Source organism: Gossypium raimondii, chromosome 3 (genome assembly GCF_025698545.1).
Source record: "Gossypium raimondii isolate GPD5lz chromosome 3, ASM2569854v1, whole genome shotgun sequence".
NCBI classification, from domain to species: domain Eukaryota; kingdom Viridiplantae; phylum Streptophyta; class Magnoliopsida; order Malvales; family Malvaceae; genus Gossypium; species Gossypium raimondii.
The window spans coordinates 44,744,293-44,770,773 of NC_068567.1; the positions used below are offsets into that span (position 1 = coordinate 44,744,293).

Sequence of the window (26,481 nt, forward strand, 5' to 3'; positions counted from 1 at the left end):
GCCTGAACAGGGTTACGGAGCATTACTGGAGTCTACAGATCAAACAGACTGAAATTTCAACATTTCAAAACATATCAATATTCATATAAAAAACCAGCCAATATTATTCATAATGTCCCTTATGCGAGCCATTAAGGCCTAAAATATGCATTAGAAACAAGCTAGGACTAAATCAGAAACTCAGAGAATTTTTCAGAAAATAGTAAAATTTTTCAATACTGAGGGGCCACACGGCCAGCAGACACCCGTGTCTTAGACTGTATAGGCATTCGAAATGGGAACACACGCCCGTGTCGTAGCCCGTATACGTGCCCGTGTAACTCTCTTACTTGGTCACACAGCCAAGCCACACATCCATGTTCTAGGTCGTGTACCCTTCGAAACAACCTCACACGCCCGTACGTCAGACCGTCTGCTAGGCCGTGTAATAGCCTGGCTTGCAGCCCTTTTAAAGCTACAGGGGACACACGGTCATGTCACCTGACACACAACTGAGACACACGCCCGTGTCGATGAAAATAGGCTACTTTTCAAGCCATTTTTCTCACCCAAATTGGTATATTACTACAATCACAAATACACACATATACAAGCTATAATAAGGCTCTAAAACCAAGCATATTATAGCTTAATACATATGGTATGATCACATACAACCAATATGCCCTTAGGCACCTCAAATGACAATATATATATTTATAACTATGAACACAATTTGCTTTTTTGATCAACAAAGGCTTGACCAAAACTATACCAAAATGTACCATATATGGCATACAAAAATAAGCTCCAATTAGTCACATAATTCACATATATCTAGTGCACCAAAAATTATCATTTGCATATTTAAGCTACAATATCATCATTCATAAATAAGTTATTCACATACATGTCAAACTAAGCCATTATCTCATCAAAATACCAAAACTCAATAAAGTCAAATGGCCATTACAACATTTCAAATACATAGGACAATATTAGCCAAAAATACCTATACATGCTATTATAACCAAAATTAAACATCCAAATGTACCAAAAGAGCCGATGGATAGAGTGATATAGCTCCGAAAAGTTTCCAACCTGAACGAGCTTCCGATTCACTATAAAACACGAAAATAACATGGAGTAAGCATTTAAGCTTAGTAAGTTCGTATAACTTAGAATTTAACTTACCATTTAATCAAGTAATAGCTCCGACAAGCTTCCAACCCGGACAAGCTTTGGGTTCACTATAAAACACGAAAATAACACAGAAGAAGCATTTAAGCTTAGTAAGTTCGTATAACTTAGAATTTAACTTACCATTTAATCAAGTAATAGGTAAGTATAAGGCATATCCCAACACATTTTGGCCAAATGCCTAAGCACATATTTACCTACAATATTAGCCAGATAAATACATATATGAACCAATAATCATGGATGAGCTCAACAATTAATCAAGTTCCATATACATGTATCATCCATTTCATATATCTATATATCATAAAACATCATTTCCATGTATTTCATGTGTATACCTGTAATAGTTTGTAACGAACTCATATCATTTAGTATCAGAACATTGCGCGTTAAATAGTTTAGAATACCGTTAGATGCTCGGGATAGCTTACACATAGTGTGCTAGCTCATTAACCGTAATCCATCAATTCATGTACGCGTATGCTCATATGAGTTATGAATCAGCATGCTCATTTGAGCTATAGATCAATATGCTCTTATGAGCTATAAATCGGTATGCTTTTAAGAGTTATAAATTGGTATGCTCTTACAAACTATAAATCGGTATGCTCTTACGAGCTATGGAGTATCTGCAACACATGCAGCATCTCAACCAAATCATGTAACCCTAATGACATGTCATTTGTATCCTACGAATTCTTATGGTTCAAACCGGACTCGGTACTCGTCGTACATCATTGGATATGCAATCAGTAATAACTTATAACAATATATAACTTATATATATTTCAATTTAAAACATATAAACACAACTTAATTACACGAACTTACCTCGACGATTAAACATAGATACGTAGGCGACTAATTCGAGACTTTCTTTTTATCCCAATCTAACTCTGTACGAGGTCTAACTGGATCTATACAAATAATTTAACTCAATTCAACATATAATCCATTCAATTTAATCCAAAACATATTTTTGGAAAAATTACCATTTTACCGCTATACTTTTAATTTTTTTACAATTTAGTCCCTGGGCTCGGAAATGAAATTCATACAATTTTACCCCTACCCAAGCCTAGCCGATTACTATAAAAACTTATAGAATCCCATTTATTTCATAAATTTACAAATTATTACATGAATTTATCACATTTTTCAATTTAACCCCTAATTGACAATTTCATCAAAAATCTCTTTACAAAAGTTGTTTATCTAATAACAACCATCCATTTTCTATCATCAAAAATCAAAAATCATATGTACTCAACAATTTCAAAACCCTAATAGTTTAACTATTTCACAAATTAGTTTCCGAGCTTGCTAAATTAAGCTACAACGATCCCGAAAACATAAAAATCAATAAAAACGGGACAAAAATACATACCATGCACAAGGATTTAAGTTGGCCAAACCTAGGTTTTTCAATGGCTATTCTTATCTTTTAAATTTGGTTGAAAGATGAAAGTAAAAAGATGATGTTTTGTTTCTATTTTATTTAATTTATCTTTAATTACCTAATTACTTAATTATCCTTTAAAAACTCTATAAATCACACAAATGCCAAGCCATGTGCATCTACTATCACTATTTATGGTCTAGTTACCATATAAGGACTTCCACTGTTAAGTTCTATAGCTATTTAATACCTTTAGCTATTAGAACACAACTTTTACACTTTACGCAATTTAGTCCTTTTTATCAAATTGAGCATGTAAACGGTAAAATTTCTTAATAAAATTTTTATATGGTAATACTATCATACTGTAGGAAATAAAACAATAATAAAATAATTTTTTTGACTTTGAATTTGTTGTCCCAAAACCACTATTCTGATTTCACTAAAAACGGGTTGTTACAACTCTCCCCCTAAAGGGATTTTCATCCCCAAAATTCTTACCAGAAAAAAGGTTTGGATATTGATTTCTCATAGCTTCCTCGGGTTCCCAGGTGACTTCTTCTATACCGTGTCGTTGTCAGAAAATTAAAGCTATGTTCTTGTTTCTTAATTCTTTCATCTCTCTGTCAGAATTATGATTGGTTCTTCACTGTACGACATATCAAGCTAAATTTCCAAATCCATCGGAGAGATAACATGTGAGGTGCTAGATTGGTACTGTCATAACATAAATACGTGAAAGACATTATGAATCTTTTCTAGTTCTGACAGTAAAGCTAATCGATACGCAATAGGTCTGATTCTTTCAATAATCTCATACGGTCCAATAAATTCCAGACTTAGCTTTCCTTTCCGACCAAACCGAAAAAATTTCTTCCAGGGAGATACTTTTTGAAACACTTTATCGCCAACTTAAAATTCTATGTCTTTACTTTAAGGTCCACATATGATTTCTGAAGATCTGAAGCTGCTTTCAAATTATTTCGGGTCACTGTAACTTCTTCTTTAGTCTCACGAATCAAATCAACCCCCAATATCTTTCTCTCACTGAGCTTAGTCTAGTATAACATAGTTCAGAATTTATGGCCATATAAAGCCTTAAACGATGCCATCTTTATACTCGATTGAAAACTATTATTGTACGCGAATTCAACCAACGATATATATTTCTCCCAGCTGCCCTCAAACTCTAAAACATGGCGATGAAGCATATCTTCGAGAATTTGAATTACTCGCTCAAACTGGCCATCTATCTGAGAATAAAATACAATGCTGAAATGCAACCGTATTCGAAGAGCTTCCAGTAACTTTCTCCAAAATCATGATGTAAACATCGAATCTCTATCCAAAATAATGAAGACTGGCACTTCGTGTAATCTGACAATCTCAAAAACATATAACTAAACTAATCTGTCAAGGGAGAAATCTGTACGTACTGAAATGGCATCGATAACCCAAATGGCATCATTCTGTCTCGTAGATAAGGGTAAACCCGATACAAAGTCCATAATAAATCGATCCCATTTCCATTTCAGTAACATTACTAGCTGTAATAATCCAGAAGGTACCTGATGTTCAGCTTTAACTTGCTGACGTACTAAACATTTAGATACAAATTCGGATATCTCACGTTTCATTCCTGGCCACCAGTACATCTATTTTAAATCACCGTACATCTTATTACTTCCTGAATGAATAGACAAGCTACCACTATGAGCTTCGTGTAAGACTTTCTTAATGAGTTCTGAACTCTTCGGTACACAAATTCTACCTCTGAACAATAAGCAACCATCGGATCCTATCGGAAATTCTGAATCATAAGTTGACTCACATTGTGTCCGTTTAGCTAACAAATCATCATCACGTTTCTGAGCTTTACAGATATGCTGTAAAACATCAATCTAGCTTTCAACTTGGCTAAGATCGAACCATCATTAGATAATGCCAATCGTGTATTCATCACTCGCAAAGCAAATAAAGATTTCCTACTCAGAGCATCAGCAACTACATTCTCTTTTCCTGAATGATAATCAATGATCAACTCATAATCTTTTAACAGTTCGATCCATCTACGTTGTCTCAGGTTCAAATCTTTCTGCAACATTAAATACTTCAAACTTTTATGATTGGTAAATATATGACATTTTTCACCGAACAAATGGTGTCACCAACTTTTCAACACAAACACGATAGCTGCCAACTCTAGGTCATCTGTCGCATAGTTCTTTTCATGTGGCTTTAACTATTTGGAAACATAAGCTATTACTTTATCTTCCTGCATCAAAACACAACCTAACCATTTAAAGATACGTCACTAAAAATTATAAATTCTTTACCCAATTCAGGCTAAACTAGAACTGGTGCTTCAGTCAATAGTGCTTTCAACTAATTGAAACTTTGCTGACATTTCTCAGACCATTCAAATTTCACATCTTTCTGTAAAAGTCATGTCATCGGTGTAGCTATCATCAAGAACCCTTTAACAAACCTTCGATAATAACCAGCTAATCCCGAAAAACTTCTGACCTCGGATACATTTTTAGGTGGTTTCCAATCAACAACTGCTAAAATTTTACTCGGATCAACTCTGATGCCTTTAGCTGATACTATATGTCCTAGAAAACCGACTTCTCAAAGACAAAACTCACATTTGCTAAATTTAGCAAAGAGTTGTTTATCACATAGAGTTTGCAACACAATTCTCAAGTGTTCAGCATGTTTGGACTCGTCCTGATAATAGATTAGAATTTCATCAATAAATACCACAACAAATCTGTCTAAATACGGTCTGAAGATTTTATTCATCAAATCCATAAATACTGCAGGTGCATGAGTTAAACCAAATGGCATCACAAGACTGGATCTAAATACAGTTTTCGGTACATCCGAATTTTTACTCGTAGCTGATAATAACCAAAATGAATATCAATCTTCAAAAATACTGTAGCACCTTTCAACTGATCGAACAAATGTCAATTTAGGGTAGTGGATATTTATTCTTGATTGTAACTTTGTTGAGCTGATGGTAATCTATACACAATCTTATCGATTCGTCATTTTTCTTAACGAACAGAATCGGTGCACCCCAAGGTGAAAAACTAGGTCGAGCAAAACCCCTACCTGTCAATTCTTGCAACTGTGCTTTCAACTCTTTCAACTCAGTAGGAGCCATTCTGTAAGGTTCTATCAATATTGCTGACATCCTCGGTACCAATTCAATAGCAAACTCAACCTCTCAACCGGCAGTAATCTAGGTAACTCATCTGGAAATATATCAGGATACTCACAAACCACTAGTACTGACTCAAGCTTCAATTCAGACACTTTAGTATCAAGTACATATGCAACGTAAGCATCGCAACCCATTCTCACATATTTCTGCGCCGACATAGCTAATATAACCATAGGCAACCCACTCGGACTATCTGATTCAATAGGAAGTGTCTCACCGTTCTGACATTTCAATACAATAAGCTTTCGTCTACAATTTAAAATAGCGTAATGTAGAGTTAGCCAATCCATGCCCAAAATCACATCAAATTCATCAAACGGTAACAACATCAAATCAGCTAGAAAATTATAACCCCAAGTCATCAAAGGACAATTCTTGCAGACTTTATCAACTAACACATACTGACCTAAGGTTTCGATACTTTAACCACAAATTCAGTGAACTCAATAGGTAAATTCTTAATAGACATTAAATTCGTGCACACATATGAATGAGTGGATCCTGGATCAATCAAAGCAGTAATATCAGTATAAAAAATAGAAAAAGTACCAGTAATAACATCTGGCACAGAGGCATCCTCTCGTGTGCAAATAGCATAAGCCCTAACTGGTGCTTAAATTCTTACTAGACACTAAATTCATGCACACATATGAATGATTCGATCCCGGATCAATCAAAGCATAATATAAGTATAAAAAATAAAAAAAAGTACCAGTAATAACATCTGGCGCAGAAGCATCCTCTCGTGTACGAATAGCATAAGCCCTAACTGGTGCTTAAATTCTTACTAGACACTAAATTCGTGCACACATATGAATGAGTGGATCCCAGAGTAATCAAAGAAGTAATATCAGTATAAAAAACTAGAAAAAGTACTAGTAATAACATCTAGCACAGAAGCATCATCTCCTGTGCGAATAGCATAAGCCCTAACTGGTGCTCGTGCCATGGATCTCACAGCAGAATCTTTTGTAACACCATGGCTACCACTCACATTTCCCGGATTATGAGGTGGTCTACCTCTTGCAGCAGTGTTGCTCAGCCTCATGGTCTGAGCTTTTTCTTTCTCAAATTTCTTTGGGCAATCTCTAAGATAGTGGTCTAAGGAGCCACACCTGAAACACGCTTTAATTGACACTCACCATAATGTGGTTTCTTACAATGCTTGCACTCGGGCCAAACATCTCTAACACTTCCCACACTTGCTACAGATGTAGCCTGAGGTTTTGGACTAGAGCGTCGGGTACCTCTATCTCTACTAGAATAACCAATAGAAGCTGTAGAAAAATTGTAATGTTCTTTTGATTTCTTTAATACTAACTGATAGGACTTCCTAGTCGATCTCATTCTTGAGTCTCTAGCTTCAAAATCAGCACTCTTTTCTCTTTATAGAGCTCATCAGCTTTATGTGCTCGATCAACCAATACAATGAATTCTTTCAGCTCAAGAATTCCAACTAGTAGCTTTATGTCTTCGTTCAGCCCTTCTTCAAACACATAGCAGTCTCGGTCGAAATACACTCACGAGCATATTTACTCAGTCTGAAAAATTCTCACTCGTATTCTAACACAGTCATATGGCCCTGTTTAAGCTCAAGAAATTCTTTACGTTTCTGATCTAGAAACCTCTGACTAATATATTTCTTTCGGAACTCGGTTTGAAAGAATTCCTAGGTGATCCGTTCTCTCAGCATAATAGAAATCAATGTATTCTAGCACTGGTAAGTCGAATCTTCCAATAACGACACTGCACATTTAACACATTTAGCTGGTGAACAAGATAACTTATCAAAAACCCTAATTATATTCTCTAACCAAAATTTAATTCTCTTGAGAACATCTTCAGTAGTAGCTCAGAATTCTTCAACCCGGTACTTACAAATCTTATCGACAGGTGGCTTACTAACTCGGATTGGTTCCATACCTTGAGACATAACGGGAACCAGTTGAGGAGCAAGAGGGGGTGGAGGTTGTTGAGTAGCCAGATTCGTCCGTACAAACTCAGTAAACCATTCATTCATTATCTGAAAAAATGCTTCTTTAACCTCTTCTTCCAACCCTCAGATACGTGCCTTGTACCGATCAATGTACTCCGTGAATAGAGGCTTGAGCGTTACTCTCTACTTCATTGGAGTCAGCTCGATTGGATGTCATTGCTATATGAAAACTTGTTTTAAAAAGGTCAAGTAATATCACACTATCACAGATTATATAATGGCATGTATAGCTAGACTCTTACATTCTATGTTCAGTTCGAGAATTGACTTAACCGTAGCTCTAGTACCAATAAATGTACACCCCTAACTCGTATCTGTCACCGAAATAGGATTACAAATCATTACTAGAGTTTACAGATCAAACAGACAGAAATTTCAACATTTCAAAACATATCAATATTCATATAAAAAACCAATCAAAATCATTCATATTTTCCCATATATGAGCCCTCGAGGCCCAAAATATGCATTAGAAATGAGTCGGGACTAAATCGAAAACTTAGAGAATTTTTCAAAAAATAGTAAAAATTTTCAATACTGCAGGGGTTATACGGCCAGGAAACACGCCCGTGTCTCAGGCCGTGTGAGCATTCGAAATGGGAACACACGGTCGTGTCCCAGATAGTGTCCGTGCCCGTGTAACTCTCTGACTTGGTCACACAGCCAAGCCACACGCCCGTGTGCTAGGCCGTATACCCTCTAAAACAACCTCACACACCCGTGTGCCAGGCCGTGTGCTAGGCTGTGTAACAGCCTGACTTGCAACCTTTTTAAAGCTACAAGGGATACACGGCCGTGTCACTTGGCCGTGTGTCACTCATGGCTGAAACACATGCCCGTGTGGACGAAAATAGTTTATTTTTCAAGTCATTTTACTCACCCAAATTGGTATATTTCTACAATCACAAATACACACATATACAAGCTATAATAAGGTTCCAAAACCAAGCATATTTTAGCTTAATACATATGGTATGATCACATACAACCAATATGCCCTTAGGAACCTCAAATGAATATATATATGTATAACTATGAACACAATTTGATCTTTTGATCAACAAAGGCTTGACCAAAACTATACCAAAATGTACCATATATGGCATACAAAAATTAGCTCTAATTAGTCACATAATTCACAAATATCTAGTGCACCAAAATACCATATTCACCTACATCATAGTGACACTTATCATTTGCATATTTGAGCTATAATATCATCATTCATAAATAAGTTATTCACATACATGTAAAACTAAACCATTATCTCATCAAAATCCCAAAACTCAATAAAGTCAAATGGCCATTACAACACTTCAAACACATAGGACAACATTAGCCAAAAATACCTATACATGTCATTATAACCAAAATTAAACATCCAAATGTACCAAAAGAGCCGATGGATAGTGTGATATAGCCCCGACAAGCTTCCAACCCGAATGAGCTTCTGATTCACTATAAAACACAAAAGTAACACAGAGTAAGCATTTAAGATTAGTAAGTTCCTGTAACTTAGAATTTAACTTACCATTTAATCAAGTAATAGCTTCGACAAGCTTCCAACCCAAACGAGCTTCTGATTCACTATAAAACACGGAAATAACACAGAGTAAGCATTTAAGCTTAGTAAGTTCGAATGACTTACAATTTAACTTACAATTTAACCTAGCTTCTTCAATGGCAATTCTTCTCTTTTAAATTCAGTTGAAAGATGAAAGTAAAAAGATGAAGTTTTGTTTTTATTTTATTTATTTTTAATTACCTAATTACTTAGTTATCCTTTAAAAACTTCACAAATTACACAAATGTTAAGCCATATACATCCACTATCACTATTTATGGTGTAATTATCATATAAGGACTTCCACTTTTAAGTTCTATAGCTATTTAATACCTTTAGCCATTAGAACACAACTTTTGCACCTTATACGATTTAGTCCTTTTATCAAATTGAGCATGTAAATGGTAAAATTTTTAATGAAATTTTATACGGTAATACTATCATCTTGTAGGCGATAAAGTAATAATAAAACAAATTTTCGACTTCAAATTTTGGTCCTAAAACCACTATTCGATTTTACTAAAAGCGGGTTATTACAGATAGTCTAATTAAGTTAAACCACTTTAAATATATGAGTAACACCATTACCCATCTTGTCTTACTAATATAACCTAATGTACTCCTACTTTGGTAGAACCCACATTAAAATGACAAAATCCTTGACAAGTATTCTAAAATAGATGGTATATAAACTTAAAATTTTATATGAGGGATCTTTGTTGATTTTTTAATATTTAGTATATATGTTTTAAAAAATATGAGTATCACATACTAATAGATATCATCCAAGGAATTCCATGTTCATAACATCACATATATGCATTAAAATAAACGTGACATAGTATGGCCTTAATCTAAATTGATCTTCATAATAAAAAATGAAAATAAAAAGTTAACCTAAGGTAATAAGCATCTCCATGGCATCGTCTTAGACCACCAACTTGTGTATCGTCATTTAGCTCCTCCATCATCATGGTCGGATGGCATGACTCCAAAGGGGTTTACAATGTCTTCTTGATATAATACAATAAAATTTACTTCTATTAGAGAAATAAAATTACAATAAAACAAGACAACATGTAGGCCGTATTTAAAAATTACAACCCCTTGTAAAAAAACAAAATAATATGGCATTCATATAAACCTAAAAGACCATACTATGCACTATGCAATAGGCAACACTACATACTACATCATGCGATTCAAACATAGCGCAAGCACGATAAATACGCAAAGCAAGATGCTCTGATACCCATATTGGGATACGGGATAGAGCTCAAATCTCATACGAACATACTGCGACAGAAAATAAAATTGATATCCCATAAACTACCAAAGGTATCATGCAATACATGCAAATCGAAAAGGGAATAATGAAAATTACCTTTGTTTCGTTAAACTTCTAGATACTAACGCTTGATTTGAATCGGATCTCCAAAGGTACTACATTGTTGAAAGACGACTGCCCTCTACAAGTATCCGCACTCGAACGAACGACGAATGGTCGAATGGAATGCTAATTCCAACTTCGTTTTCTCAAAAATGTTTTTGGTTTATTCTCTCAAACGGCTGATAGCCAAAAACTTGTGTTACTGGAGAAGTGTACCTATATCACATATATATAGGGTTGGGCAAAACTGGATTTGAGGTTGTATATATATTTAAAATTATTTTAAATAATTCAAAATCTCTTTTCTTGTCTAATAAGAAATATCATACTTTATCTTGAAATTTAAAAACTCTTTTAAATAATAATTTAAATTCTATTTTATTATCTTTTACTTAAAACTCTTTTAAATAATAATTAAATTATGTTTTAATTATTATTTATCCAAAACTCTTTAAATAATAATTAAATAGAATTTAATTATCTTTTATTTAAAACTCTTTTAAATAATAATAATTAAATTCATTTTAATTATTATTTATATAAAACTCTTTTAAATAATAATTAAATTATATTTCCTTATCTAATAAGGAATATATCAAACCTTTTTATCTCGTTTATTATTATATCCAATTTAACAGAAATAGTAACAAAATTGCTATTTGTTATCATTTTGACTATAAATTTAAATTTTCAAAATTAAATTCAATAAAAATAATAATCGATTATTTCTCGTAATTTAAAAAAATCGTATCATTTTAAATTACTTAAAGAGAGTGATAAACTTAATCATTCTTGTTTATTCTTAATCTGCGACCCTATAGGTTCAATTAACGTTGGCCTAAAAATAACTCATGACATAATCCTTTTGTCTCGCGATATCTAGATAGAGTATAAGGCATGGATAAAGTCAACCTTATATCGTTCTATCTTTAATTTCTCGATACCCAATTCGACTGACAAAACGAATGACATTGATCTCCATCTTCATTCAAGCATGGCCATGCATTTTTCAGTCTCAATCTTCTAAGGGACCAAAGATATTTCTCTTATAATAAGAGGGACAAATTCCATTTTAATCACTCACATCTCACTACATGATTCTAATTATGTTCAAGCATAACTTCTATAGTTTTTAGTTTAAAGACAACGTTTGATTATGTCAAAACATAAAATTCCTCATGTTGAGAACTACAGTGATTTCAGGTCTAATGATTTAATGACACAACTGTTTAGAGATTTAATTTATGACTTCGATCCATATATTAATCTCAAAATGGGTCAGTCCAATATTCATTCTCAACAAATACATATCAATATGATTTGTTTCTCAAACACATATTCATCACATGAATATCTATCATATTCCATACTACTCTTAATTCATTGTTGTTCCCACAACAACGACCGATTAAGGACATTTAGAATAAAATTATTCAAGGATGTTGTTATATATTAAACATGCAAATAATAATAATAAATTCATTTAATCAAAATAAAGCGTCCATACAATAAGCCTAGGGCACTATTACTAACATATGTGAGTTTAGATATGGTAGTTCTGACTCTCGATTAGTTGCAGGTGGCTCTCATCTAGTACAAACTATACGCCTGGCCTATTCATTCATAAACATAATAAAGGCCTTCATCCTTGCATTCTAATACAAGTAGTTGGATCTATCCAACATTTGGGAACGTGAAACAAATTAACCTTAAATTACTAGAAAAAAAACCACCATGAACACCACTAACTACGTTCAGTGTTAGGCATTAATCCTAAATTGAAGATACATTTGGTTTTTGCAAGTGATATAGGAGCAGTTATAACTGAGGCATATAACAACTAAATAAAAACAAAAAGATGATTGGCTATGTAGTTCGATATTCACATATGCTTGTAAGGCTTGCCGAGAGAGACAATCTACTATCTTTAAGCTTGTGCAATGAATAATTTAAGTCTTACAACTCACTATGTAGCAATTTTACACTTGTACTTAAGATCTAGATTACTCTCCACCCCATAAAAACTTAGCTTTAAAACCAAGTGACTTTCTTATGTTTTACTTGCAAAATGCACTCACTAAATAGGTTCCTTGTGAACAAAATAAAGTGTTAAAATCTCATAAATATTAACTAAGTCAAGTCTCAATGTATATGTATTTAAGGCTTGTTGAGATAATGATAAATTACCATACAAATCCCCACGAAAGTAACCATCAAAATAGGATTACAAATATCCTAATAAAGTTTAGGATAAACAAGAGATTTTCAAGACATTCTTCAAGTCATCTAATCCAATCTCTATCAAACAAGGGATTCGATTTATATGATTTGGTTGAATCTAATCTTCTTTTATTTATTACTCCATAAAACCAATCTTCATAGACGGGCCAACACACTTCCACGAGATCAACTTAATCATGACCCAACTGTTTTTGTTCAAAATATTGTCAACAACAAATATGGCAAGTTATGGTTCCTAAGCAGTTATAGGCACAATTGTAACTATTGTACTACATGCAACCAGAATAGCTCCAACACAAACATGGAAAATAAGAAATATATTTTTTGAAAGTCATTTTGCAGAAAATAAATAGACCATTAACCTTCTTTATAGAGTTAAAAAACTCTAGTATCAATATAGCGAATAATAATCCAACATAATTAGCTATCGGTTTTATTAATTCAATAGTTATTATTATGAATTTAACGAAAGAAAGGTTTGGTTGTGAATTGAAACCAAGGCAGACACTACTGTACTAGTGGACATACCATTTTTGTCTTGGTACTGGTGCACTCCAGTACCGACATGTTTTGGAATACCATTTCAGGTGTATCAATATTTTTCAATATTTTTAAATATTTTTCATATATATTTATAGTCTAAATTTTTATAGATTATTAATTAAAATCAAACTGAATTCAATTATAATTCAAGTAATAAATTGAAGTAATAAACCTATTCAATTATATAAGTAATAAACTATAAAAATATATAAGAAATAAATTGAATTCAATATTTTTAACTATTTTAATTAAAATCAAACTGAATTCAATTATAATTCAAGTATCTAATTCGGTTGTTTTCTAATTCTATATTTCTAATTAAAACATATAAGTAATAAATTTACCACAACCAAATGAAATAAACAAGCAATTTCAAATTTTAATTCAATTAAATTAAAACATGTAAGTAATAAGAAGTACTTACAAATGCAATTAAGGAGAGCTTAAAATGAAGTTGTTTGATTAGACAATTCAAATGAGCCTATCGAATACTTCTTTTGTAGGATCCAATTCACTTGTTTCAATAAAAACATAATAAATAAATGATAAGATAAATTGACATTAATATATATTAATTCATGTTATTTAAATTTATTGAATCCCAAGCAGTTAGATGCATATGCAAAATTGCAAATTGGTGAATGCATAGTGGAATTAAGCCTTGCACATGTACCTGCCGCACTCAGATCTGAACTCTTCTCAATTATTAACTTGGGATGCATATGCTGCATTCAAACCAAAGTCAACATCATCTCCAAAACAAAATCAACTGCATAAAACAAGTTTTGATAAAGATAATATACTATTGTACAAAGTTGATCCATGCATACCAAGTGGCTAAATTTAGAAATATTTCAACTTCAGAATCTACACAAGACTAGGTTCAGAGAAAATACTTTAACTGAACTAATAAAGGCGGAGAAAATACTTTCAATAATAATAATCAAGTTCTTAATTGATATTGATTTTAAGTTCGATCATTGAACAAAATTTGAATACACTCCAATAAGACTTAAATTTAAGAACTCAAAATTCACTTTTACTTCATTGTTTTATTTCAAGTTCGATCATTAATTTGACTTAAATCTAAGACAATGATACCTTTAGCGCATAGTCCCTTTGTGCAACAAACTTATATACAAATTTCTCTCTCAAAAATTTCAAGTTAAAGGCCGCAAATGATTTTCTAGTCCTAGTTGTAAAATAAAAAACTCGTACTCTAGTATATATTCAGTGACTATTTTTAAATATTCTTATATATATATATGGGATAAAAAACATTTATTAATTTTTATTAACTTGAAAGCCTTTTTTCTTAAAATTATATTATTTCCATTGACAAATATTATGTGTCAAAATTTTGGGACTAATGAGAAAAGGGAACTGAAATAGAACCAAAAAGAAAATTGTTTGGTAGAGACTTAAGAGAATTGACCGATTTATCCTATAATGAATAAATTAAAATGATAATGATTTCAAATTAGAAGCTAAATTACAAATTAATTAAAAATGAGTAGTTAACAACAAAGAACACATAGCTAAATAAAGAAAATAAAAATTATGAGTACAGTGTGACATCCAAATGCAAACAGCTCATCATCACCCATTCCTATTAGGGTTTGAAAGGAGATTAAAAGATAGAACCAAGCCCAAAACGCAGCAGTCACCTACTTTGAATCAATCAACACTAAAGAAATTTAAACAAAATATATATATTATAGCATTAGCTCTCTGCCGCAAAGCAACTGCGTACCTTCACATAGATAAAGTTAAAAATCAACCCTCCGAACTGATCACTTACAGGTCCAACAGGAACACCATGAATAAACCTGCATGAGTTGGGATATAACAGGCTGTCTAGACCATCAAAGGCAAATAAAACTGGTCCTATGATCAAGCATGTCAATCAAAGGCCAAGAGTCGTAGGACATCAATACGGCTAGAAGACAAAAATGACCGTGGAAGATAAGCATGCGTTGGAATTTAAAGATGTACACACGAAGAACACTTGCTAATACATACATAAACATAAATAGAGGCAGAAAGGATAGATCTAAACAAAGATGCAAACTTTCAAGTAAACACTTTATAAATCACAGTTCATAAGTAGAGATAATGGTCCAACATACATCTAGCTGTAAAAGAGCCTTGCTACAAACATTGCATGGTTGATAAGGTGCATATTTTATTTATCTAATTTTCTTTCCATTCATTGCTTAGTAAAGTTAAAAAAAAGATATTAAAGAAAATGAAAATTCCAAAAAATAAAATATGCACACTTAATTTTTATCTATATAATTTTCTCTCTTATAATTCCAATTTAAAAAGATTTATGAATTAAAAATAGTCATCTTTCATATTTTCTTCTTCCTTTTCTCTCTTATCACGCATGCTTGAAATTTATTACTTTTCCATCTTTCCACTCTAGTCTTTCCATCCTTCCACTTCCCCATTCAATCAAACATACCCTAAATATGACTGAATGCAAATTTTTTATCAGTCAAGAGTGCAACTCTGCATCTCTCAACCAGCTGCAATGCATGGCAAAGGAAATATACTAGACCAACTTACTGAAAATAAATATAGAAGAATGGTACAGCAAAGGATACTGTAGAGAAGCTTCACTCTGGCTTTCTGCTTCTTTTATGCCTTTTCTTTTCTTTGGTAATGGGGACTGCCTTGGTTTCCTTTTACTATTTGGGCAGAGAACTATTGATTTGAATGATTGATACCAGTCGTGGAGATTGAACTGTTGGAATATGTGTGTTTCTGCACACATCTCATGCATGAATGTTAAGCTTTATTATTTACTAAATAAATTTAAGACGGTGCATTACCAAAGAGGAAAACTCCATGTAAATATTAATTGCAAATGTTTCCAAATACTGGCGAACAGAAGGTAAGTTTTTTCTCTGCAAAAGAGATATGACCAGAAAGTAGTGGAGATATGTTACACAATCCAAAGTCAAAATAATTAATTAAAGACCATTCAGTATTATCAGTTTCTTCTAACTAGCAATGGCAGCCAATGAATTAATCTACAAAGTGCACCATACAGCAAGTACATTTACCAGGGATATGCAACAAAATAAGAAAATTACTGTGTTAACACTACCTGATTTATGGAACCACCTAACAATAACCTCTGTCGACACCAAATAGAAGCATTCAGTGTTTTGGAAGTATAAAGTAAACTAAACATTACATACAAGAACACAGAGCAGGCATTCAGGAAAAGGAAAAATATTCGAGATAGGCTTTCATGAAATTTCTTTCAAAACCAAAAAATTACTTGTTATTCTCTCCTAAACAACTTATCAAACTTACCATATTATGAAACTTAAGCGAACTATAGTAAGTTAAGAAAGTACTATTAGATTTTCTAAAAGAAGCAACAGTTACTTACATAGAGAGCTATTTGCAAGCACTGTGTGACTTCTCCAACTATATCATCATCAACAAATTGTGACAAAACACATATCATTTGCCAAGCACGTATTTTTCGCCTATGGATCTGTTGAAATATAATAGGACAGATAAGCATTCCGACCAATCTGAAACATAGAATTAGAAACCTGAAGAGAATGAAGAGAAAAGTATCAGCTACCGCGCTATACTTCTTATACAACTCTTTTGCAAGCTTCTTATCATTTAGCTGCATAAAAAATGAATTCCATGAGAACTAGAATCCAAACATTTTCTGAGGAGAATTTTCTCCTATAAATAAATGCAGAAAAGTAGAATGTACTTTCTTTTTAAGCAAGTTTGGATCCAAAATCCTTTTGCAATGGACGGAGCAACATCAACGAAGGAGACAGAGATCGATGGCAAATGCACAGTCGACGGTGATGTAGCAGACGGATCACTGGATAGACAACCAGCAGCAAATGGATGGAAAAGAAAAAATTAAGTTAAGGATTTGGGGAAAATGATTTGGGGAATAAGAGTTGGGGGCTTAGCTATAAAAATGGCATCGTTTCAATAAAAATTAAAAAGTATTCGCGGCGTTTATGGGTAAAACGCCGCTATTGCTTTACCTTTAGAGGCGTTTATGATAAAAATGCCGCAATTGTTTTTAACCTTTTGTGGCATTGATGCAAAAAACACTGCTATTGTTTTACCTTTTGTGGCGTTTATGGGGAAAACGCCGGTAACACTGTTCCTATTTGGTGTACCTTTGCGGCGCGTAGTATAAAATGCAGCTAAATATGTACTACTTGCGACGCTATTTCAACAAACACCACCATATAACGACTTATTGTGGCGTTTTTTGGTTAGTGCCACTAATGGTATATATTTGTGGCATTCTTCAATACAGTTGCCGTTAAATGTTTGACCTTTGCGGCGTTTTCGATTCAAACACCACTAAAAACGTCGCTAAAAACTTAATTTGCTGTAGTATTTTGTGCTTATTTTATTTAATTATAATTATTTAGATATATTTTATTTGTAATTGTATTTAAATTGAATTTCTTAATTTATTATTTATTAAATTTAATTAAAAATATTTGTCACACTAATCAAAAGTAAACTGATAATAAAGAAAGTTAAGGTATAATAGAAAATAAATAATAAATATTTAAATAAATATAACATATGATAATTTTAACTGCTCATAAAATAAAATAAAAATAACATTTACTAATATATATCAAGAACTAACTCATAAATTTATTTGAAATTCATTAGCAAGGCAATACATAATACTCTTTTGGATAAAATACGAAATATATCATGTAACAAATTTATTCGGATACCACATGATTATCTTCATTAATATTAAGACTCATGTTGCATGAATGAGTTTAAAATAATTTTAAAAGAAAACATAGAAAATTTAAAACTAGAACAAAATTGACACAATAAAAAAGTATACACCTTTCACCGTCCAAAAAAATATTGAAAAGAAAATTATTGAAAAGGGTACACAAAATATACATAAAAAGGGTGAAAATAAATTTAAAAAAAAAAAAAGATATTGAGAGAACATGTAAGAGAAGGGAAGGAATGACGAAAGGGAGGCTTGTCTTGATGCTATGTAAGAAGATGCGAAATAAGAGAAGGAGAGATGGGCGCTCAAAAGGTAAGGCTTACAGCTCGATCGGTGGCCCCCCAACGTATCGCCCCGCATCACGAATCACGACATAAATTTTAGCTGCTTCAACAGTGACACAAATAACCCACCTTTTCGATCGATCCCCTCAATTTACTCTCATTTCTTTTTCTACTTGAAATGATTATTTTGGAGGTTAAAAGAAGGAAAACTTAGATTCTACTACTACTACGAACTAGACCACAGAGTATCGAGAAAGAGAGATCCTACTTTTACTATTCATATGGGATGACCTTATGTATGTATTTGTTTATGCATATGGGATAGCTTTTGATTCTTTCTCTGTCTCCTTATATACTTTCTTCTTCGTATTTTGTTGGGTTTTTACTCTTAAGTTTTTCTTTTTTTTGCGTTGTTGTTTCTTAGTGGATTGAAAAGATTTTCAAAGAAGTTAAGGGAGGTAAAACTCCCCTACAAGGGAGCAAGAAGCCCTTTATTTTAGTTTTGCTTTGGTTAAACCATAGGAGAAAAAGCTGAAATCTTTTATGTTTATGGTAATTTTGTGTGATTTCTGAATTCTGGTTTTGCTGGTATTGAAGGACCCAGAAGAAGAACTGAAAGAAATAGCAGCTTGGCTAACCACAAGAAACTAGAAACCATAGCAAGCAAGCTAATAAAATTAATAAGCTTTGTAGATGGCCGCCGCCTCATCGTCCACACCTTTTTTTGGAACCAGGGAAGAAAATCAAAACCAGATGATGCAAGTACAATCATCCACCGCTACACCCACTTCGTCAACTGCTCCAACCACTGCACCTCAGAAGAGGAAGAGAAATCACCCTGGAACATCATGCAAGTATCTCTTTACATACATCTGATTATGGTCTGTTTGCTGAGCAGAAAAAAAATATTATGGTTTGTTTGTTTGTTTTCTTTTCCCTAAGGCTTTTTAGCTCACGTATCCAATGAGTAAGTCAATAGAGAAAGAGGGTTTATGTTCTTGTTCTTGTTCACTCCTTTCTTTCTTTTTTTATTAAAAAAATGAATATTACCTCTCAATGAACCCTAATCTAAAAATTTGTCAGTTTTCATCATGATTTAATCTTGACAGTTCTCAGATGGTTATTCTTTCACTCCCTCGATTAAGCCTTATATATATATATATATATATATATATATTGTTTTTCATCCCCTATTTTTCTAATGATTTGTTGTTTGTCATTTCTCAATAGCAGATCCAGATGCGGAAGTGATAGCACTATCTCCCAAGACTCTAATGGCAACAAACAGGTTCATTTGTGAGGTATGCAACAAAGGGTTCCAAAGGGAGCAAAATTTACAGCTCCACAGAAGAGGACACAATCTGCCTTGGAAGCTAAGACAAAAGACAACAAAAGAAGTGAAGAGGAAAGTTTATCTTTGCCCAGAACCCACATGCGTCCACCATGACCCTTCTAAGGCACTTGGCGACCTCACTGGCATCAAAAAGCATTACTCAAGAAAACATGGTGAGAAGAAATGGAAGTGTGAGAAGTGTTCCAAGAGGTATGCCGTGCAATCGGATTGGAAAGCTCATTCAAAGACTTGCGGCACTAGAGAGTACAGATGTGATTGTGGCACTCTTTTCTCAAGGTAATTAATCATTAACGTTGTCAGGAAGGAAGCTCATGTGAGTTTTCTGTACGTATGTTTACCGCCTTGGTTTGATCTTCCCCTTTGCCCTTTGCTGCTAACTCCTTGGTTTTTGCCCACCGTAAAAAAAATACATACAAAGATATTAGGTTTTTGGCCTGTGGGTCTCTTCTCTTCTCTCCCTTACTGAGCAGCTCGTGGATCGATTTGAATGTGTGTGCTTTATTTTACCAGTCATTTTGAAAGTCAACATCGATTAAGCTAGCTAGCATTAGGGTACTGAAAACGTTTTTGTCATTTACATTAAAAGCTTTTCACGTTTATGGAAAAATATTCTTTTAATTGCATGAATGATTGACTACTGTTCAGGGTTTTCTTCCACTTATGGCAGACATCAGTCCCAGGAATTAATAGGTTTCTATGAGATATCTGGATTTTTATCAACCAGGAAATGATTCCCCCACTTCATTTATTAAACACCCATTCCTCAATATGGAAATTCAACTTTGAATTCATTCATCATTTTCAGGTTAAACCAAGAATTTTTGTCCCTTCTTATTTTTCTTAGGAAACTTAAATTTTCTCTTCATGAATTAACCTCTCATTTTGTTTTACTTGTTCAGCTTTATTTTCCACCTTAAACAGCACCATTACTTCAATAAAATGGAAGTCTATATATTGTCGTATTATTTATTTTTCTTGTGATTTCTTGTTTCTAGGTACCCGCCATATCCTTCTCTCTCTCTCTCTCTCTCTCTCTCTCTCTGTGTGTTTTCAATTAAAATATTGGAAGTTAGTGCAAATGGTCACACATGATCTTCAATGTAAAGGTCCCCCATCCCCAAGCATTTGTTAGCTACAATGAGGCTAGTTTCGTTTCTCAAATGGCTAGACATTAATCCCCTTTTAACTTTGGGCCTTATTGATCAAAGCTGACTAAAAATTATCTTCTATCTTTACTACTACTGCAGACGTGATAGTTTTATTACTCACCGGGCCTTTTGCGATGCACTGGCTCAAGAGAGTGCTAGACACCCCACCAACTTAAGCACAATGGGCAGTCATCACCTCTTTGGAGGTAATCATCACATGAGTTTAGGGTTATCCCATGTTGGTTCTCAAATTCCGCCACTGCAAGACCAGAATCAAGTTCAACCGTCGAGAAATCTGTTGAGGTTGGGAAGTACATCTGGAGCGGTAAAGTTCGATCACCTTATTTCTCCATCAAACCCTTCTTCATTACAGAACATGCCATCGTCTATGTTCTTCATGGCAGAGGCAGCAAACCAAGGCTTTCATCAAGACCATCAATCTCACCATGGGCACGGATTATATCCCAACAAACCATTGCATGGGCTTATGCAACTTCCTGACCTTCAAGGAAGTACAAACAATTCCCCCACTTCATCCAATTTTTTCAATTTAGGCTTCTTTTCCAATACCAGTGCTACAAGCAGCATAAGTACCAGTGAAATAGGTGGCGGTCAAGGGCCCGCATTGTTCCCTTCTAACATGGGAGATCAGGTTGGTTCAGGAATGTCCTCTCTTTATACCACTTCAATGCAACATGAGAACATCTCTCCACATATGTCGGCCACTGCATTGCTTCAAAAAGCTGCTCAAATAGGTTCAACTACAAGCAACAACACTACTTCCACTTTGCTAAGGGGATTAGGAAGCTCATTATCAGGTGGGACTAAATCCGACAGACCTGTTTTCTCCCCTAACTTCGGCAGTAATTTCGAGGGTGGCAATGGAAGTGAAACCCTACGATCACATATGGAGGATGATAGCAATCTGCAAGGATTAATGAACTCACTTGCAGCAAATGGTAACTCTTCCATTTTCGACGGCGGCCCAAGCCATGGGCAAGATAACAACTTCGGAGGGTTCAATGGAAGTGGGTTGACACTAGAACCGCAAAGCAGTAATGCTAACTTTTGCAACGTTAACGAGGCAAAGTTGCATCAAAATCTCGCCGCAGGCATAGGCGGGACTGATAAATTGACCTTGGATTTTCTAGGCGTTGGAGGAATGGTTGGAAACATTAGTGGTGGTTTTTCGCAGAGAGAACAACATGGGATCAACATTAGCTCCTTGGAACCTGACATGAAATCATCAGTTCAACCAAATACTGAACACTTTGGTCATGCAAAACTTGTCAAAGCGCCTAGGCAAGCGTAGCTCTGTAGGGTTTAATATGTAGGGAATTAAAAAAGAAAACAACTCTTTTCTTGCTTTTTTTTTTCTTTTTATTTTATGGCATGAACTAGGGTTTCATTCATAAACTGTTTTAATGCTTACTCTAGCTAAGATTAATAAAGTTATTTTCTTTTGCATGATCTTGTCGTTGATTTCCGCCATTAACAGAGATTTCAAGATTCTCCCTCTCTTTCCCTACCATTACATGGAAATTTCCTCGTCTTTTCAGTTTTGCCCAAAAGCTTCAGATTTACTTTTACTGTTTGTAATTTTTAATAGTTAGGAAGTTCAAATTTTAACTTTTACTAAAAAAATTAAGGATAAAATTGGAGAAGAACTTACACATGAATATATAAAGGGAGTTGAACTTGAACGTCCAAAATTCTAAAGCCTCTGCTTACCAACACAACAAAGATCTCATCATATAACCACGTTTGAACTTTGTAGCAATAGGTTTATTTATATTTTTCCGTCTGAATCATGCTTAGATATTGGCGATTTTATTATCTATTTATTTTTTTAGCCAGATAGTAATATATATGAACCTATGCTTATATTAATCTAGTTAGTTGAAGCAATCAATAATCTTTTCTAGAGCTATGATCATCTTCAGATAAAAGATCGATGTTACATATACAGAAAGTAGATTAATTGAACAGAAAAAATTGTATTACAAATAGTATATTTGGATATCAAATTTTATAATTGAATTAAGCTCACCAAATTCAATATTTGATCAACTTCAATATTTGGTTTCACTAATTATTTTATTTCTGTTTAATCACATTTCTTTTTAATGATAAAAGTGTTATTACCAAATCACAATAATTTATTGGAGAGTTGATGACTTGAAGAATATTGACATGTTGACTACATTCCAACACATTCGACAAGTGAATGATTATTTTATCATTTATTTTATTCCTTTAATTTCTATAGAATTTCGATCTAAAGATCATTCGTTTGGCTACCTAATACCTAACCACGGGACTAATATTCGGGACTAATTAATAAAACACCAAAAACAAATTTTTAATTAATCGATGGGTGATTTTTGTTTTGGAGTGAACTGTTTTATCATCTTTCAGTTTCCACTGTTTCCTGTGGTCATCTTCCATTTCTATTTAATTTTTATGCTGAGAGAAAAAAACACTTTCTCAATTATTTTCTTTTGAATTACTTTTTTTTTCTGAAGGCTAACTTGTAATGTATGTAAGCAAAAATAGGTGATCATCTTATATGTACACAATCACCTAAATATATGCATATAACTGTTTTATAATGACATTTCCTTTGTTTTCAAAAAAAAAAAAGCATTTTATTTTGTATTTTGTGTGTATACATATATCATTTCTCTTAAAAAATATATATTCCTATTAATTCGATTGACTGATTATTATAGTAATATTTGATAACATGCAGGCTTTTAACTTTGGTATTCCTTTCGCCATGTGTAGAACTTTAAAGGTATTGTTGACTTTGCATTGATTTTTTAAGTATAATCATTCGACCCACTTCAAACGGAACCTACTATTCGTGTTCATAGGAGAATGTTATCCTAATGTGAACATACTTCTAAGACAATAAGGAGTCTATTTAGGCTTAATTACCTCATATTGATAGAATCCCATAATATGTGTCCATGATTATTCATTACACGTTTAACGGGATTAAATACTTATCTAGCCAATATCATACCAATAGACAAGGAGACTTTTTCCTATAAATACCCCGAAAAATGATAGAAAAGGGATCAACCATTTTTATACCCTAGAGTTAGTCTAAGCATTTACCTTTTCAATCAGTCTGTCCTCTTGTCCTTATTCTGGCTCTCGATCTCTACAGATGAACCGGCCTCCACTAGATCACCTTGATCTCCTCCTTGTTGCATCTTGTCTTCCTCCTTTGTTATACTTTGTATCAAAAATTGGTGCAGTGAGAGTGTGAAACTCCTGGTTACCCTAATTACCCCGAATGTTGGGAAAGCTAGGATTAAATTGAAAGGACTAGTAAATTGCGGGACTCCAATAAGAGGCTAGAAAATTTTAGCGGCTAAATTATAACTAGCTGGAATTTGATTCCACTTCAGTTAGATTGGAACTTGCTGGTTCCAAAGTGAGAGACAAAAACATTATCTTTTCAATCAGTTTGTCCTTTTGTCCTTATTCTGGCTCTCGATCTCTACAGATGAACCGGCCTCCACTAGATCACCTTGATCTCCTCCTTGTTCCATCTTGTCTTCCTCCTTTGTTATACTTTGTATCAACAATTGGTACAGTGAGAGTGTGTAACTCCCGATTATCCTAATTACCCCGAAAGTTGGGAAAGCTAGGATTAAATTGAAAGGACTAGTAAATTGTGGGACTCCAATGGGAGATTAGAAAATTTTAGCAGCTGAATTATAAATAGTTGGAATTTGATTCCACTTCAGTTAGATTGGAACTAGTTGGTTCCAAAGTGAGAGACAAAATGATTAGGAATGGATGGTGGGAAAGGCAAGTAAGGACTGTGCCTAAGGAGTATATATAAGGGCGTGAATGGAGATAAAATTTTCTCAATTTTGTTTATAAATCTTCTCCTCCCCGTAGCATCATCTTCTTCAGTCGTTCTGAAGAAGAAGGGGAGGCAGATGAAGAAAGTTCTGCATGTCGTAGTCAGGGTGTGAATCTAAGTCTGGTGGTAGAGAAATTGAGGAACTAGTATGCTTCGTTTTCTCTATCCAGGTTTATGTATTAAAGAAATGAGTAGAGTAAGACTCTCCAAGCGTCTATATAATTTAAGGATTTTGGTTTCTAAAGATTGACCACCATTAGATTAACCGATGAATGGTTGACACGTTTAGCTGCTAGAACGAAAGAAGCTCTAGCATTGGACAAGCTAAGTTGTCGAGGCCAAGAAAGCAAGGTGAGTTTTTGTACTCCATTGTTAAAACGGTTAGCAACTGTCTTTACTTTGTGATAAGTGCGGTGATGATAAATGAACTCTGTTGGCTGTGTATGAGAAGTCTGCATGAAATTTGCTTGATGTATGGGTATTCACCAAAGTAGTGCAATATACGTAGCATGTTTAAAGTTGTAACGTATTCTATATTGGTATGTAAGTGAAATGCATATATCACATTATTAAAATGTAGGGAAATAATTGACGGGATAGATGAAGTTAGGATGCGAAAAAGTGTAACTCTATTACATACCACCATATGGTATTGTTATGTGTAAACCGTGATGTACGAAGCTTCAGACCTTGTGGAGGGAACATTGCGATGTTCGAGCATTAAGGTTAGGACAACAAATGGATGAATTGATTGAGGAAAATGAGAAATTTGAATTTCGTTAAGATTCTTCTATTTGTGAATGCTAGGAGCAAACTGTGATGTGTGAAGCTCCGGGCCTTGCTGGAGGAGGGCCACTTTGGTGTTCGAGCATCAAGGTGGATACAAGATGAGATGATACTGACTGCTATTAGGTTCCATAGAGCAATATTGTGATGACAGTTAGCAGGCTTTATGGGGCGACACCGTGATGGCAGTAAGGTCATTCGGAGTGACACCTCCAAGAGGTTTAAGGTGTAAGACCATGGCTCGGCTATGGAAACCAATATAGTTAATAACTCTTGAAAAGAGTTATAATTCATGCCTTTAGACTGGGTCAATTATTTGTACTTAAGTTAACTTATTTGCATTTTAGGATATTACTTTAGCATTTTTAGAATGTTGTATAAGAAGCTTGGATGTTACTTTTAATTGTCTGCAGGAAAGATTTGTTTTGTAGTAATCGACAAGTGCAAGATATGGAAAGGGAGTAGAGGAGTGAAGGTTTGTCGTTGCACAAGGTTGGATAGTTTGTCAACATGGATGCCGTGACAATTCTAGGAAGAAGACTGAGTCAATACTCAACGCATATCAGTTTCAGCCCAACTGTACTTATACCAGAAAAATCTGCCTATAAAAGAGGGAAGAAAATCATGGGCTATTTGATTTACCCTAGGGAAAAAGATTATAAAAAGCCTAAAGAGGACACCTTAAAGAAGGGAAAACAACAAAAAGGG

General features: G+C 33.8%; 1 protein-coding gene and 2 long non-coding RNA genes across 5 annotated transcripts; 1 reads left to right on the forward strand and 2 right to left on the reverse strand.

Annotated features, from left to right (window-relative positions):
- Window positions 1-9,094: 9,094 nt before the first annotated feature.
- Window positions 9,095-10,960, reverse strand: LOC105794381 (uncharacterized). The gene is made up of 4 exons (XR_008194123.1): window positions 10,758-10,960; window positions 10,271-10,383; window positions 9,341-9,396; window positions 9,095-9,267 (listed from the first exon to the last, which is right to left on the reverse strand). It is a non-coding gene; the product is annotated as an uncharacterized LOC105794381 (long non-coding RNA).
- A 3,260-nt stretch (window positions 10,961-14,220) lies between these two features.
- Window positions 14,221-16,906, reverse strand: LOC128032051 (uncharacterized). The gene is made up of 3 exons (XR_008194072.1): window positions 16,119-16,906; window positions 15,301-15,376; window positions 14,221-14,272 (listed from the first exon to the last, which is right to left on the reverse strand). It is a non-coding gene; the product is annotated as an uncharacterized LOC128032051 (long non-coding RNA).
- A 1,819-nt stretch (window positions 16,907-18,725) lies between these two features.
- On the forward strand, window positions 18,726-22,571 carry LOC105794382 (protein indeterminate-domain 5, chloroplastic). 3 transcript variants are annotated; one of them, XM_012623535.2, is made up of 4 exons: window positions 18,726-18,898; window positions 19,200-19,452; window positions 19,833-20,232; window positions 21,204-22,571. In XM_012623535.2, the coding sequence occupies exons 2-4, from the start codon at window positions 19,296-19,298 to the stop codon at window positions 22,414-22,416; spliced, it is 1,770 nt and encodes a 589-aa protein (XP_012478989.1). In that variant the 5' UTR covers window positions 18,726-18,898; window positions 19,200-19,295; the 3' UTR covers window positions 22,417-22,571. The 3 variants fall into 3 exon arrangements, with proteins under 3 accessions (XP_012478989.1, XP_012478991.1, XP_012478990.1); XM_012623537.2 differs by having other exon boundaries at window positions 18,728-18,898; window positions 19,836-20,232; XM_012623536.2 differs by lacking the exon at window positions 18,726-18,898 and adding an exon at window positions 18,909-19,060.
- Window positions 22,572-26,481: the final 3,910 nt, after the last annotated feature.